We start from the raw sequence: 18,019 nt of genomic DNA, 5'->3' as shown, positions 1-18,019 counted from the left end.
TGGCAAAATTCAATTATATATATATTTATATATATATATATTATAATATATATATATATATATATATATATATATATATATATATATATATATATCACACACTCACAATCTCATTCTCCCTCTCTCTCTCTCCGACTCCCACTCCCTCTCTCTCTCTCTCTCTCTCTCTCTCTCTCTCTCTCTCTCTCTCTCTCTCTCTCAATATCAATATATATATATGAAAGGCATTTGTTTGATATTGAAGGGGCCACATACAGTATTGATTGCCAAAACCATTTCTACCAAGTTGCGATTTTCAAATCTAAACGTTTTCAATTACTGTACAGCAATGGCATCTCACATGTCAAAAAATCTGTGATTTTATTAATCCTCTACTATTCCTCTTTCAGTTGATATACAACACTTGTAGATTTATAATGTATGTGAAGAGGGTGGCGGAGAACAAAAATTTATCGTTTCTTAAGATCACGACTGTATGTTTGCTTGTGTCTCCATTCTTGCATGCAATTAGTTTGCCAAAGCTCTGCTGACTTATGAAGAACTCATGAATGCAATGGACATCTCAGGCCAGATACCTCTTCACCGTGCTGCAAGGTAGGTTGGATCTTGAATGGAACTCTTTAACAATAAGGTTCAACAGTCGTGACGTCACTTCCCTCGTCATGACGCATAATAACTTAGTAACTGGTTCTACTATCGGAACAATGGCGGATGGCCTTATGAAATACTTCTCCGACGAGCATAGAAGAGGAGAAAAACATTATAAATCTGATAATGTTTTGACTTTTATACATTCTGATTACAAGACATATGAAAAAGTTCTAGCCAGCATGAAGAATAAAAAGTACCGATTTTCTTTGTTTAGAACCAAGCTGCTCGTTGGTGGGCGGACGTGACAGCAGACTACTGAATGCTATTCCATCACCTTTACATTCCGATCCTACATATTATGATAATGTTTTTCATACTTTTCATATCTCTTTTATTATCATGTCCAAACACTATTTAGGGAACAAATCCATGTGGTGGTATACCTTAAAGGGCTCGTTGATCAATAAATATACAATTTTCCCCCAGTTTGGTTAAAGGTACACATTTAAGGAATTACTTAAATACCACAGGCGTCAGACGCAGAGAAGCGCTGAAGGTGGGTTACGAGGAGGTGGTTTGTTCAAGGTCACACAGCCATGCGGGTTGAAGTGGCTTTGTAACAACGCCACTACCACATTATTTCATTCATCTGTAGTGTTTCATTCATCCTGTTTTGTTGATAAAGGGGAAACCCGAAACGTTCAATTGATATGTTCTTGTAATAAAATTGAAGCTTACATTCAATTTCATATTAGTTAATAACTTACAAATAACATCTACTTTACTGCAATTTTTTGTTTTTATTTAAGTACCAACAACTGCACCATGGTACGGCTTCTGGCTGAAGGAAAGAATAACGTGAACACCCAAACGTTTGACTGCAGGACTCCGTTGTCAATAGCGTGTGAAGGGGGGCATAGTCAATCTGCCATGATACTCATTGAGATGGGAGCCGATGTTAATCACAGGTATAATCATAATAATACATCTGTAATTATATTATGTTACTTAAATTAAATCTGCACAAAAATGTTCACCTTTGTATAGCGTAGTTCCAATGTTTCGCCGTTCTCAACCGATTTCAAATTGTTTTATTAATTCTCAGAAAAAATAGATACGGTGAATGGAATTCCTATTTTACATGCTGCTAGTCCCATTTATAATAATAATAATAACAATAATAATGTTATTGTTATTATTATTATTATTATTATTATTATTATTATTATTATTATTATTATTATTATTATTATTATTATTATTATATTATTATTATTATTATTATTATTATTATTATTATTATTATTATTATTATTATTATTATTATTATTATCCCATTTACTGTGATCTTACAATATCTGCCACTGCAGTCAGGGTTGGATTTTTTTTTTAATTTCAAATATCCATCGGTTAAATTTACCTTCAAAGTGGCAAAAAATTCAACGTGAAACGTTTTGTAGTCAAATCGCGAGTCAGAAGTCTAAGATTTGGGAAGTTAGAGGAAAAGAGGTCGTAGAATATACCTGCAAATTGCAAATTCGCTCCACTCTGAAGTGATTAGAATCCTGTGCGACTTTCCCATTGTGGTCTGACACTCGTTCTCGAACAGGTTGGTCGAAGGTTTGAGTTCCACTCCGGTCGATGTATGGTTAAGTCCTTGGAAAATACTCTTTAATTATGTATATTATTTAATTAATCTCGTGTGCAAAATGATTGTCTGTCGGACAACGGCTTTACAACTGTCCAAAAAAAGAAGTTTATAGCGCTTTACAAGCGTGATGTCTTATCCTTCATATTAAGTGCTCTCGTTGGCTTTTGACTCCCTGAAGAGCGCGTTGAGCGCATTGAGAAGATCTTGTGTTATATTTTTTATAAGTTCTTATCGTGTTTTTTAAAGACAATGAAAGCGCGTATCTAGTATGTACAAGCATTTTCAATTCCTAGTGGTGAGAAATTGTCAATGAAATTTACCAACAAACAAACAAAAAATATTTTTTTGTGATATTTTATTTGTAAATGTTAAAAAATTCCATGACTCACCTCCCCTTCTCATTCACACCTGAGTCGATAGAAAGAATACACCATTATGATTGTCACCTTTACAGGATTCTTAACTCGTTCACCCCTTTGATGATTGCCACGATGTCTGGGTCAAACTCATTGGTGGAAGAGCTCATAAGGTCAGGGGTCAAAGTGAACTGTATGGACCACCTTAAGGTAAAATGATTTTTTTCGGCTTTCAGCTGCTATTTTTAAATAAAATGAGAATATCATAATTATAATCAATGGGGATTATCTATATTACCATTCCATGTGATCGAGGTCATTGGTCGCATTGGAATATATGCTCAAAGTGACGCACATAGTGAAAATTTAAAGTGCTTACAGCTTTTGAAATATCCAACATCACAATTGGTCATTTTATTCAGCTTGACACAAGGGTATGTTTATAACTTCCATAAACAAAGGAGTGTTTTTTCATATATATTTTTTTAGAAATGTCCAATCGTTGCACAGCAACGAATCATGTGATCGATGTCTCGGTGGAACGAAAACATGAATATAAATCGCTCCCATTAGAATGTTGAATAATTTTGAATTATTATGACATATGTGACAAATCGATTCAAAACGGTATAATATCGGGAAGTACTTGTGGTTTCCCACCAAAAATGGTCATTTAAAGTTTAATTTATCACTACTATGATATTTGTTAGCGCCACATTGGTCGTCAATACTCGTCAACAGTCGTAACGTCACTTCCTTCCTAATGATGCATGGTAACTAAGTAACACTGGCTCTAAATTATCGGAACAATGGCGGACGCCTTTATGAAATATTTCTCCGACGAGCATAAAAGCGTATCCAGAGGAGAAAAAACCCGATAAATTTGATCATGTTTTGACTTTTACACATTCTGATCACAAGGCATATGAAAAGTTCTAGCCAGCATGAAGAATAAAAGTAATGATTTTCTTTGTTTAGAACCAAGATGGCCGCCGTTGCAGGGCGGCGTGACATCAGACTATTGAATCGAATTCCCAACACTCAATCGGGGGAATTTTTTTGAACTGACAAATTAGTACAGAATTGATTGAAAGACTTGTGAATGGCATGGATTACAATCTTATCCTTACTTTAAATTTAATGTACTGAGTAATAATAACCAAGTCAGCTGTTCCCTGATTCCTATAGATAGTATGCGCTTGGCTAAGAAGCTCATAACATTGCCATCCGGAAGTATAACGGACCAACACACAAAACTGTGTGTATCCATGAACGTTTATAGTCAGATTAATACAGTTCAGTGAGCATTACTCATAAACGCGGATGGCAAAAAACAATAACAAAAACCTGAGTGACGTCATCTTCGAACTATCTATATTCAGTGTTAATATAAAACGAAGATGACGTCACTCATGTCTTTAATATCGTTTTTGCGATCCACGCTTATGAGTACTACTCACTAAACTGTACGAACCAGACTATAAATTATGTTCATAGTTACACATAGTTTTGTGTGTTGGTCCGTTATACTTCCGGATGTCAATGTTGTGAATTTCTTAGCCAAGCGCATACTATTTATAAAGGAGAGCAATCTTTTATTCCTATGATGACGATGATGTTTTTACAAATGACATCCTTTTTTTTTTCAATTTCTCTTTCCTATATCTGTCGTCCCAATATTCCCATTAGAATACGCCCCTCCATTTAGCTTGTACCCAGGGTCGTCTCGCTATTGTAAAGACCTTGATGAAGCACGGAGCGTCCGTCACCGCCATCAATATGAAAGGGGAGACGCCAGTACTTTCGGCCATTCAGCAATCGCAGGATGAAGTAGCCACCTTCATGATGAAACAGAATAGGTATGATTTCAATGAACTTTTACTACAGATAGAATGAAGTTGACGTCACTCGGGTCTTTGTTATTGTGCTTTTCCCATACACGTTTATGAGTAATTCTCACTTAATTGTATTAACCAGACTATAATAAACGTTCAAGGTTACACACATTTTTGTGTGTTGGTCCATTATACTTCCGGATGGCAATGTTGTGATCTTCTTAGCCAAGCGCATACATCTATAAAGAAGTCCGCGGATTTAAAGACCTATCAAAACATCGTGCACTTGTTTGCAGGTCTGACAACCCAATATTAATGGGCCGACGTGTACATATTTGCAGGTCTGTGAATCGAACGCAATTATGGGCTTGAATTAACGTTCTTGTCATGGACAATATTTTGAGCCCGTAACAATTTTGGTTATCAGACCTTCAATTAAGTACACGTCGTTATGGACTCCTTATTGTAATGGACACAATATCAAACCAACGAAAATACTGTCCATTACAACAAAGTTACATCAAATCCGTAATGGCATTCGGTCATCGGACAGAAATGCCAAATATAGGGAATGAGATTAGCGGAAGAGTAGCGTCCCTTGATTGGACGTCACCGGCGGAAATGTTATAAGAGAGAGAACGTCATTTTGGTTGTGCGCATGCGTCTCTCGTCCGCGTTTCCGGTGAAAGCGGCATGAGCCACTTCACCGAAAGCGAGGACGAGGGAGACGCATGCGCAAAGCCATTTTGACGTTCTCTCTGTAAGGTGACGTCCAATCAAGGGACGCTACTCTTCCGCTAATCTCATTCCCTATAGACGTCTAGTCAAATAATTGCAATCAAGGCAGTTTAAACTTTTAACTCTCCTCCATGTAATAACGATATGCACTTTAGCGGTGTAATAATAATAATAATAATAATAATAATAATAATAATAATAATAATAATAATAAATAATAATAATAATAATAATAATAATAATAATAATAATAATAATAATAATGATAATAATGATAATAATAATAATGATATAATAATAATAATAATAATAATAATATAATAATGATAATAATGATAATAATATAATAATAATAATAATAATAATAATAATAATAATAATAATAATAATAATAATAATAATAATAATAATAATAATTAATAATAATAATTTGCTGGTGTGACAACTGACAACAGATATGGACGTGTTATTTACTTTTATTTCCAGCTGGCAAGAATGCATGTCTGTGTCCGATTCCAATGGCGATTGTTGTCTGGTCAAGATGACGGCACTCACCCCAAAGGCAGCTAAAGTAAGTTTATAAATATATACAAGAGTACATTCGAAACTATTATACGTAAAGCAACACGTATGTGCGGCTATGTGGTCTTGTGGTATGACACTCGCTTTCTGATCGGAAGTTCCTGGGTTCGAGCCTCGCTCGGCGCATAGTTGAGTCCTTGGAGAAGGCTCTTTACTCACATTCTGTCACCGTACTCAGGTGTAAAATGAGAACCTGGCCGTTAACAGCGTTATCTCTGTCCGAAAAAAATTATAACATCGCCTAACAGGCGTCATGTCCCGTCCTAAATGTTAAATGTTGCTGTTGGCCATGGACCCCTTGTAAAGCGCTTTGAGCACATTTAGTGGATATTGCGCCATATAAAAGCTCAAATAAAAAGCAAGACATAGTTAAGGGTTTCCGACTTTTTTATATGTGACCCATCGCGTAAATTTTGTTGTTGTTGTTGTTGTTGTTGTTGTTGTTGTTGTTGTTGTTGTTGTTGTCGGCTGAAAAAGGGTTTTTTTTTCCTTGGAAAGTATCGGGCTAAAAATCCTTTTCAGCCGACAACAAGTTTGGTAATTTATTCTCTTGTTGTGATCTCAGACGTTCTATATGTTTTCAAAGCAGCGATATATAGCAGTCTATGAATCTATCCTGATTGAAGTTACCAATAATATCAGAAGTTATTGATCTTACCCAAAAGAAAACAACATTGAAATATTTCTCTCAATCTGATTTAGATCTTGTACAGATAAATCTTAATTGCCATGATTATTCGCCTTATAATTTAGTGTCTTTGTGGACAACGTGCCTATTTTATACATCAAAAAATTATAAATTTATTCCAACTACTTAGAGAAAGTATTAGTAGTAGTAGTATCGTTCGGCTACACCTCTATGTTCAAGGTATCAATCCAGGTTCTGAAGTCATCATCACATAATTTGTTGATGGTTTCAAATCCCCCTTCAAGTTTTGTCTCTGGGCAATCTAGTACGAGGTGGTTTGCATCTTGTGGTGCATCTTGTGGAGAAAGCATTGATCAACGATAACCCTTTGTTTTATTTATCCCCACAAGGTTGTTTTGGACAATTGCATGGTGACATCTCAACATCCACAGAATGACAATAACTTCAAGGTAGCCAAGAATTTTCAAAATACAGATCATGTACTTGTAAAAATGCAATCTAAAATTATTTTTTTAAATTTTTAATAATAAAAACATGAGCTTTTATATTGTGCAATATCCACTAAACGTGCTCAAAGTGCTTTACAACGGATCCCTGGACAACAGCAAAAATTAACATGTATTACTGTACAGGACGCCTGTTAGACGATATTACAATTTTTTCGGACAGAGACAACGCTGTTTTACGGCCAGGTACTCATTTTACACCTGAGTACGGTGAGAGAATGTGAGTAAAGAGAAACCCTTTTCCAATGAGTCAACTATGCACCGAGCGAGGCTCGAACCCAGGACCTTCCGATCCGAAAGCGGAAGATTGGCTTCGTAATCTTGTAAAATGACATTCTCTTAGTTCGAATCCCACTCTGTGCGTTGCAAGGGTGGGTCCTCGGAAAAGGTTCTTTACGCATTATCTCTCACTGCACTCAGGTGTATAATGAGTAACTGACCGGTAATCGCTCTGACAAAATATAGTGTGATGGCTTCTTAAAGTGTTTCTTTGACTTGAGAACCCCTGTCCTTGTAGTTCATTTAGTAAAGCACTCGATGCATAAAAACAAATTAACAAGTTCCTAACCCGGGTTGAGCTCCCTCTGTCAACCCTATAGTGGTTGGATTTCTTAACCTTTTAAATATATGGAAAATTGCTCTCCGATAAAATCGCGATGTCAAATAAGAGTGGGGGAAATCTGTCACGGTTTTTAGAGTTGTCTCTCGCTGATCGCGTGCCAGGTGATTATTTTTTCGCAAAAGAAGTTTTTAATTATAATAGGGTAAAATTAAATGAATTCTTTTTAATAACTGAATGTCCCTAATAATGCTATTATTATGCAATAATTACATTAAATAATATTTATTTCAATTGGAACAATTTTATCGACCTGGTACGGTAAAGGACAACAATAATTTGATTGTTCGCCGATAATTATATTTTCAAACATACTCGAAGGCCTCACAAATGAGTGAATTCCAGGTCTTTGTGTATAGAACTAATAAATCATTCTAATTTTTTTTTTTTGGTTTTTGTATTCAAAATCAAAGTAAATAATTTGTTCTTCGCATTTCCTAATGAGGACAACCAAATTGAAGTCTAAGTGATAGAAGAGTAATGCCTCAGTAATCACTACTTTTGACAAGCTACGTCAATTTCGGTCTCCATAGAGATAAAGTAATTATTTAACAATGGTATCAACCTGAGAAATGCTGTTTTAGACCAATCGGGGATATATTAGAAAATGAAAAGTAACCTTGGTACTCCATGACAGATTTTTTCTCAAGCTTTTGGCCCTTTTTACATGATTCAAATCCCAATATCAACGGAACTAACGAAAGAAAAACAATAACAATTTTACAGGTCAAAGTTCAAGCAATTTGCGTTCCCCTTTGCCAGGAGTAAAAAGTTATGATAACCGTTTAATAATTTTTTATCCATACTTAAAGGTCGGGTGCCCCATTTTTCGCTTATTTGGCACAGAGTGAGGTAAGCAACCTTCCGTCTCAAGAGACGATGGTTTGCGCCCTGTATGGCTTTAGTCCAGCGACATCTATAGAGATATATATGAAGTCCTAGCTTTAGTCTCATCAGTCTTGTTGAGAGCAACGACAGGTGTGACTCAGCAGACCAATCCTTGCATGGCAGTCTCTACCGCAGTTGTTGCACACGTAGTTTGACTGTGTGTTTGGCACAGAGTATTAATATACTAAAAGGGTAGTGAAAAATTGTTACGTTCCAACAGACAGACACCGGGACAATATAGCTTGTTTTCTTGGGTGTGAAGCCGTTGTGCGGCTATGTGGTCTAGTGGTATAACACTCGCTTTCGGATCGGAAGGTCCTGGGTTCGAGCCTCGCTCTTGGCGCATAGTTGAGCCCTTGGAAAAGGCTCTTTACTCACATTCTCTCACCGTACTCAGGTCTAAATTGAGTACCTGGCCAGCGTTGTATTTGTCCGAAAAATTGTAATATCGCCTAACAGGCGTCATGTCCCGTCCTACATGTTAAATGTTGCTGTTCACCAGGGACCCCTTGTAAAGCGCTTTGACCATATTTAGTGGATATTGCGCTATATAAAAGCTCATTTATTTTATAAAGACTATCTATGCTATGCCAAATGTAAAAAGAGAAGGTAATGGGTTTTACTTTGCTCATCGAGTTTTCTTTCTTAATGTTATTAAATAATTCATATTCACATTGGTTATTTCCATAATATAGCCTAATTTATGTTCTTTAACATTTTATGGAATTAATTATGAGAGAGAAAAAAAACCATTAGAATAAAAACAAATTTCATCATCATCATCATCATCATTGCCTTTTTCACCCTGTATCAGGGTATAGGCCACAGACAAACAGCTTCCATCCTTCTCTATCCTGAGCTAACTTTTTTATCTCATTCCAGGTCTTACCACTTCTCTGTATATCAGCTTCTTTAATTCTTCTCCATGTTCCTCGTGGCCTTCCCCTTGATCTTCTACCCTGAGGGTTCCAGTCCAATACTTTCTTTGTTATAGTGGAGTCATTCTTTAACTTGAGAGCTTTTTCCTGCTTCATACATGTCTGCGTATTTGGACACAGCGCGTCAATCTGGCAGATGAAGACAATCGATTTGAGTATTTTTTTAATAGGATTCAATAGTCTGATGTCACGCAGCCCAGCAACGGCGGCCATCTTGGTTCTAAACAAAGAAAATCATTACTTTTTATTTTTTAACCTGGCTAGAACTTTTCATATGTCTTGTGACCAGAATGTGTAAAAGTCAAAACATGATCAAATTTATGTTGCTTTTTTTCCTCTGGATACGCTTAATGCTCGCCGGAGAAATATTTCATACGGGCGTCCGCCATTGTTCCGATAGTTTAGAGCCAGTGTTGCTAAGTTACCATGCGTCATTAGGAAGGAAGTGACGTTACGACTATTGAATCCTATTGCCAAAGTTCAGTAATTTGACTCCTTGAGAAAAAACAGGCAATTTAAAATTAAGCCATAAAACTCGTCCTGTTAATCAATTAATCAATCGTGATGCCCCAGATTTGATAGTTGTTGGCAAGATGGTGGTCAATTTCATCGACAATATTTGAAGGACGAGTTTTCTGGCCAAAATATTAATAGATGTTTTTCTTTTCATTGTACAGCAGTAATAAAGTCAAATCTCTATAACTCCAACGGAAAAGAAGAAAACGGTAGGGGCTGTGTCACAGTAAAGGTTGTTCACAATAATTATCTTATTAAATTTTATTTTATTAAGAACTGAATTCATCTCACTCCAGTTATATTTCGGTAGGCTTAGATAAACTTTACCTTCTAATATTAGATCGTCTTTCCTTTTATAGCCTTCCCTCGAATTAATTTCTAATTAGTGAATACTTTTCGTTCTACATTCTGTCACGTAGCCACTTATTATAAAAGCTGATAGGACTAACATTCTACACTCACTTCTCTCTACAATCTATGCCGGACGGCCAGCCGCTCCATTCCTCATATATATTTGAAGATTTTTCTTTTGGTACTTTGTGGATATTTTATCTCCACCATCAAGACGCCTGAAGCCTGTGATAGTGAAAATACCAACGAAAGAGTGAAAATGGAGAGGCTTCGTGTATAGGATGAACGATACAGACCATGGATTCATACTGCAACCACCATTGTGTACAGACGATACAAGTTATTTTGCATTATATTTTATTTGTTTTCCACGTAAATGTGTGTATTGTTTTGTTGACGAAGGGTTTGTACCCGAAACGTCCATTGTCTGTATCTTTCCCATACGAAGGCCCTCCATTTTCACTCTTTCGTTAGTATAACTCCAAGGAGGGCATTTGTTCTTAACTCACATTTTATAAGTTAAGATTAAAATTCAATTTAAAAGTATCCTGTCATCCCAATATAGATAGTATGCAGATGACGTCACTCAGTCCTTTGTTATTGTTTTTGCCATCCACGTTTGTGAGTTGTTCTCACTAAACTGTATTAACCAGACTATAAAAGTTCATGGTTACACAGAGTTTGTGTGTTGGTCCGTTATACTTCCGGATGGCAATGTTGTGAACTCCTTGGCCAAGCGCATACTATCTATAATACCATTTTGAGCCCAATGGTCACATTTCATACTTTCCTTTCGATCAACTTATGACTTATGGTAAATAAACATAATTGTTAGGTATGGGTAACGGTATGTGAAACGTAAATTTTACTATTTCTATTTCAAATACCTCAGGTCGAGTTTGATTTCAAATACCTGGAAACTGACACAAAAGACAAGAACTTCAGACACAAAATTTACAAGCCTTTACTGGTAAATACACACACCTACTTGGGAATGCAATTCTTAGAGCCGTTAACATATAATATAAATATAAGATATCATTGTTTTCATTTTCACTACTTTTTTACACTTATTATAATAATTATATTACAATAATGATGATGATGATGATGATGATGATGATAATAAGAAGAATAATAATAATAACAACAACACAAAATAATAATAATAATAATAATAATAATAATAATAATAATAATAATAATAATAATAATAATAATAATAATAATAATAATAATAACAATAATAATAATAATAATAATAATAATAATAATAATAATAATAATAATAATAATAATAATAATAATAATAGTAATGATAATAGTAATATGACTGGGGTATTTTTCTTTTAGAAACATGTCTGGACATTTTCGAAATCAGTGTGCCTTTATAGATTCTGTTTATTTAGGAAAATCCTCACCTCAGTTTTCATTGATAAAATTTAATTTTTTTTCAATAGGAAAAATAATCAAGTATAAAACGCATTCTTTTAACGAGCATTACATGAGATATGTTTCAATAAAATGAAATATTTTGTCTTCCTTCAGTCGATGATTGACAACAACAGAGAAAATTTACTTGCACATCCTGTATGCCAGGCGTTTTTGGTGTATAAATGGTAAGTATTATATAATTGTTTTCATAACAATATTTTTTAGTTTCCATATGAGAAAAGCCAGCACTAGATAAGTAATCTAATTGATTCGATCTCTAGGGAATACACCAATCAGAGATGACCTTTCTAGTACCATGTGCCAAGTTTTTGTTTTAATTTGTTCTGTTTTGTTTTAAATGTCAAAATACTGGCAAAATCAGATAAAAAGAACATGAGGTTAGGATAGATAATCTAAATATTGTATCCATGCCAACGTGTTGTCACTGGATGTTTGTCTAAGGACATATGGCATAGTCAGAGATGTTTGTCAAAGAATATTTGTCCTATCATTGATTAATTGAATTTTCCTCCGTTTTTGACCAATATTTCATTGACGAACGATACTTTTATCAATCAAAACTTGAATAAATTCTACACATATGGCAAAAAAAACAAACGTTTGATGAAATCTTACATAGCTCTCGAGTTATTCAAACCTGAAATGTGTCATTAATTAGAAAACACGGTGTGTATTATGGAGACACTTCTAAAAATGAAGAGAGTTACAGCACAGTAAGGGTTATAGAGCAGTAAAGTTAGGTGCCCCAAACGTAAACAATAACAAGTTGCTAGTGATTTCCGTTAGGGACCGGAATAATTTACGCACAATATAGGTCTCCCAATTTTGTAGTTTGAGTTGTAGGCAATACACTTTCAGTATTGAAAATATGTTTACATAAAATCTAACAGTTGCAGAAATAATAATATAAGGCTAAAGTATTCTGAAAACCAGGCTCCGAATAATTCTCGTCTTGTTCACACCAGCGCAATGATTTGCTCTGGTCTAAAAATAGATAGACTGTAACTTTTGATAAATTTTACCTTTTGTTCCATAAAATATCCATATTTAGACATTATTTGATGCATGATCGAGTATTTATGAATATGTGTTTCTTTTGCCACCTAACAGCCAAATTTTAAAGGTTATTTTTTTCTATAATTTACATTGGAACGTGAGCTGTAAGGACAGGAACATGTGGTTTGCCACGTGCTTCTCGACCTTTGTTTACGTTTGGGGCACCTAATTTTACTGCTCTATAGGTGTTATCATTTATTGGAATCGAAACTTTGATAATCATATACGAAATATTGTAAATATGGCCACAAAAGTAATTGGCTTCAACAGTCATGACGTCACTTCTCTCGTAATGACTCATAGTAACTTAGTAACTGGCTCTAAACTATCGGAACAATGGCGGACGCCTTTATAAAATAATTCTCCAATTTAAGGAACACTTGGTCCATTTTAAAGCCATAGTGCTGATATGATGTGACATTGTATATATATATATATATATATATATATATATATATATATATATATATATATCTATATATCACATTCAGAACGCTTAATAGCGTCCCTCAAACAATTTAAGCATAATATTAATATTATATATTGTAGTTTTAAACGTGGGAAGGAAAGTATTGGACTTACAATTCGCGGGTAAGACGAAAAAGCGACGCCCAAAGACTAGATGGTGGGATAAGGTAAAGGACGGTATGAAAGAACTGGGCCTGGAGGAAGATGATGCTCTGAACCAAGATGCATGGAGATGTGGCATTCATTATGGCAATCCTGCAAAATGCGGGATAGGCTGAAAGAAGAAGAAGGAGAAAAAGAAGAAGAAGAAGAAGAAGAAGAAGAAGAAGAAGAAGAAGAAGAAGAAGAAGAATGATAATAATGATAATAATAATAATAATAATAATAATAATAATAATAATAATAATAATAATAATAATAATAATAATAATAATGATAATAATAATAATAATAATAAAATAATAATAATAATAATAATAATAATAATAATAATATAAATTATTATTATTATTATTATTATTATTATTATATATAATTAATATTATAATAATAATAATAATAATAATAATAATAATAATAATAATAATAATAATAATAATAATAATAATAATAAGAATAAGCAGAAGAAGAAGAAGAAGAAGAAGAAGAAGAAGAAGAAGAAGAATGAAAAATAGATAATGTAATAATAATAATAACAATAGTAATAACAATATATAATAATAATAATAATAATAATAATAATAATAATAATAATAATAATAATAATAATAATAAATATATAATAATATAATAATAATATATAATTAATATATTATTATTATTATTATTATTATTATTATTATTATTATTATTTATTATTATTATTATTATTATTATTATTTATATTAATTATTATTATTATTATTATTATATTATTATTATTATTATAAAGAAGAAGAAGAAGAGAAGAAGAAGAAGAAGAAGAAGAAGAAGAAGAAGAAGAAGAAGAAGAAGTTTTAAACGATTACTCGTTAAAACTCAATATCCTGAACCTGTTTCACCTCGATATTTTACCGTATTGAGGCTGAGGGTCACATTTGGAAGGGGGTTGGGGGAGAAAGGGGGGGGGGGATGGCCATGGCCAAATTACATGTTTTTTCTCCATTTCCCCCAGGAACACATTCGGGAGGTATTACCTTTCCTTCAATGTCATTATCCAAGGAGCGTTCTTTGTCTTCGCTCTCATTTACATCCATTCTGTGCCCAAGTTGGATTCAGATTTAACTGACGGGAACTGCAACTTCCCTCCTTCTCCACCATCTACAAACGAAACTTCAACAAACTCAACAGTACAGGTAATCTTTCAAAAATATGAATAATTATCCACATATTATGATAAAATAAATAAAAAATAAAATTCCCTTTATTCATCCCCAAGGGGAAATTTGTCTTTAGGGTCTATTCCAAGAGAAGACTGGAATAACCCAGGCGTCAGCCGCAGTGCATCGCCGCAAAATGAGCTAGGGCTAGGTGACTTGCTCAAGGCCTCACAACGCAGCGGCGGGTGATCGAACTCGTTACCTTTTGGGTACGAAGCAAAGACCGTACCGCTGAGCCACGCTGCCCCCATTATAGTTAGCTCACTCCCATAGTGGGCAGGGAGGTACTTGCTGTGTCTCCTATCCCCCTCTATCTGTTTTTCAATTTGCTTTCCGTCTTTGTCTTGGAATGAGATTACTTTGTTTTTTCCTGATCCTGGTCTGGAGTCTTTAGCTGGGAGGGAAACAGTCGAATGCATAGTTAAACATTTGAATGTAGTCCTCCTTAGTGGGATCTGGTGCTGGTGTGTGGATGAAACTTTAAGATGGTATCAAACTGAGTACGCTGATAGTGTGCTTTTGGAATCTACATTTGTTCCCTATTTGAACTAATTCCTCTTTATCTTACTTTTTCCTCAAGTTCTTTTAATTGTACCTCTAGAACAAAAATATAGCTCAATCGCATATAGCATCATTTCATTTAATATGTATTTCCCGACGTACTCTTGTGTATCATATAGAAGAGAGGGTGGGGGAGTAATTGAACGAGGAGTGGGGTGCACTTCGACCAAACTTTAATAGAAGGAGAGCAGGTGCAAGGGGGGGGGGTGATATTTGATCAAAGAAGAAGGGGGGGGGGGGGAAGGGTGCGCAATTTGACCAAAGAAAAACAGGGGGGGGGGGGATGGGCGCAATTTGACCAATCCACAGAGAGGGAGGGGATGCGCATTGTGGACATTTTCTCTTTCATGCTAGGCCAGATTGATTTGATGAATAAAATGGTTTTCCTTCAAATTGGTGAATTTTCAGCGGCACATATTGTGAGCTGAAATTTAATAGAATAGGCGGGGGGGGGGGAGGGGGTGCGAATTAACGTCGGGGGGGGGGGGGTGCAAATAAGCTTCGGGGGGGGGGGGGGAGTGGTTGCGGAAAATTCTAGAAAAAAAAATCAGATGGCAGGGTAATACTATACTTGACGGTTGGTCGTTAGGCCTCCAAAGGCTCAGTCAGTCGATAGAGCACTCGCTAGAAAACCAAAGGGGCCCTGGTGTCGCTCCCGGATTGTATCCAGGTTATCTATTTATCTTACCTGTCTGAACACCCCACAGTGATCTAGATAGCTGGCTTTATTAAATGTGGCGGAAAGTGCTCTGCGATAGACCTGTAACATATATTAATAGGTAGTAAGTACTTATCCATTGTCCGTTTAAAAAGGGGGGGGGGGGAGCGACAATAAAGGGTCATTTTTTTATTTGATGGAATGTCCTAAACTTCTATGCACAGCCATAATGTATATGTTTGGGAAAGACGATTGCATACATTTTTTTTTTGGAAAAAAAGTTGACTGTTGCTATGGAAACCACGCCATATTGGAAAATAAACAACAAATCTACACGAACTAGGAACCGATGTAAACTCAATCTCCATGGGTTTCAGGGAGTTGTTTTTTTTTTTTTTTCTCCCTTCAATTCAGGTTTCCGGAAACCGTGAGTATAATGATGTATTTGTCATCGTGTCCGTCATAGGAATGGTCGCCTCTCTGGTCGTCACGGCCTCCAAGGAAATGCGATTTTTGATTGCAACGGTGGGTGGTATGAACCAGTTTATGAACCATTTAACTCACTCAATCCTGAAAATTTTTGCTACTTTTCAAAATTGGAAACATTGGAAAAAATGTATTAAAAAAGAGCATGTACAAAGGTAGTTTTATTCAACTAGCATTGACATGGAAACACTAAAAACATTAGCTTTGATACGACACCTATAATTTTTCTCAGACAAATGTAATGGCATGGAGTAAAAGCATGGCCGACTGGAGTAAAGGCCTTGTCGCACGTGTCTTGAGCCGAGTTGGTTAAGGCCATTGACTAGCGCTGTGTAGTGTGTAGGCAGTGTTAGTGAGAGTTAGTAAAGACCGTATGCAATGGGGCAGTGATGTATGAGACGAGTTGTAATTGTTTAACTCATTAAAGGTGTCCGAGTGATGATTTACTAATAAATAGCCTATATCAAATTCAAATTATAAATCACGATGAGATGACTAGTTAAGCTTTGTTTAGAAATATCCGTACACAAAACTTTATTTGAGATGGACTAAAAATACAACAATGGGAGAGAGAGAGAGAGAGAGAGAGAGAGAGAGAGAGAGAGAGGGAGAGAGACAGAGAGAGAGAGAGAGAGAGAGAGAGAGATTTTTGGGGGATTTTGTTTGTTTCTTTTTTTTTACAGTAGTGGGCAGTTTGATAGTCAACACTGAACCTTGATGAGTAATAACGAACATAATTTTGTGAAAAAGAAGCATTTCAATGCGATGGTGGTGATGGCAGTATAGGTCGTACTACTACTACTACTACTACTACTACTACTACTAGTAGTAGTAGTAGTAGTAGTAGTAGTAGTAGTAGTAGTAGTAGTAGTATGTAGTAGTAGTAGTAGTAGTAGTAGTAGTAGTAGTAGTAGTAGTAGTAGTAGTAGTAGTAGTAGTAGTAGTAGTAGTAGTAGTAGTAGTAGAGTAGTAGTAAGTAGTAGTGTAGTAGTAGTAGTAGTAGTAGTTTAGTAGTAGTAGTAGTAGTAGTAGTTTAGTTAGTAGTAGTAGTAGTAGTAGTAGTAGTAGTAGTAGTAGTAGTGAGTAGTAGTAGTAGTTAGTAGTAGTAGTGTAGTAGTAGTAGTGTAGTAGTAGTAGTAGTAGTAGTTAGTAGTAGTAGTAGTAGATAGTAGTATGTAGTAGTAGTAGTAGTAGTAGATGTAGTAGTGTAGTAGTAAGTAGTAGAGTAGTAGTAGTAGTAGTAGTAGTAGTAGTAGTAGTAGTAGTAGTAGTAGTAGAAGGTAGTAGTATGTAGTAGTAGTAGTAGTAGTAGTAGTAGTAGTAGTAGTAGTAGTAGAGGAGTAGTAGCAGAGCTAGTAGTAGTAGTAGTAGTAGTAGTAGTAGAGTAGTAGTATAGTAGAGTAGTCAGAGTATAGATAGTGTAGTAGTAGTAGAGTAGTTAGTAGGTATGTAGTAGTATTGTATAGTATAGTAGTAGTAGTAGTAGTAGTGTAGTAGTAGTAGTAGTAGTAGTAGTAGTTAGATAGTAGTATAGTAGTGAGAATAGGAGATGATGAAGGGAGTCGTGATAATTTTATGTGAACAACAAATTGATAACAGGAAAAAATGTTGGAGAGGGAAGGGGGTAGGTAAGATATTTGGGAGATAATAAAAGATTGGGGAAGCGACAAATGATGATGACAATAATGATAATGATAATGTGATGATGATGATGATGATGATGATGATGATGATGATGATGATGATGATGATGATGA

General features: G+C 35.1%; 1 protein-coding gene across 1 annotated transcript in view; it reads left to right on the top strand.

The window, feature by feature from the left end:
- Positions 1-18,019, top strand: part of LOC144973777 (uncharacterized) — a 52,447-nt gene that overhangs the window by 19,091 nt on the left and 15,337 nt on the right. The window contains exons 12-21 of the mRNA XM_078916672.1: positions 512-594; positions 1,401-1,559; positions 2,697-2,808; positions 4,288-4,457; positions 5,658-5,742; positions 6,792-6,851; positions 11,113-11,190; positions 11,769-11,839; positions 14,353-14,533; positions 16,191-16,301. Coding sequence (XP_078772798.1) covers positions 512-594; positions 1,401-1,559; positions 2,697-2,808; positions 4,288-4,457; positions 5,658-5,742; positions 6,792-6,851; positions 11,113-11,190; positions 11,769-11,839; positions 14,353-14,533; positions 16,191-16,301 — 1,110 coding nt within the window. The remainder of the gene's footprint in view (positions 1-511; positions 595-1,400; positions 1,560-2,696; positions 2,809-4,287; positions 4,458-5,657; positions 5,743-6,791; positions 6,852-11,112; positions 11,191-11,768; positions 11,840-14,352; positions 14,534-16,190; positions 16,302-18,019) is intronic.

This window comes from Berghia stephanieae, chromosome 5, assembly GCF_034508935.2.
Source record: "Berghia stephanieae isolate SIO BIC M18660-M18661 chromosome 5, UCSD_Bste_1.3, whole genome shotgun sequence".
Classification (NCBI taxonomy): Eukaryota; Metazoa; Mollusca; class Gastropoda; order Nudibranchia; family Aeolidiidae; genus Berghia; species Berghia stephanieae.
The sequence above is the reverse complement of the archived record's forward strand: the minus strand, read 5'-3'. Positions and strand labels throughout refer to the sequence as shown.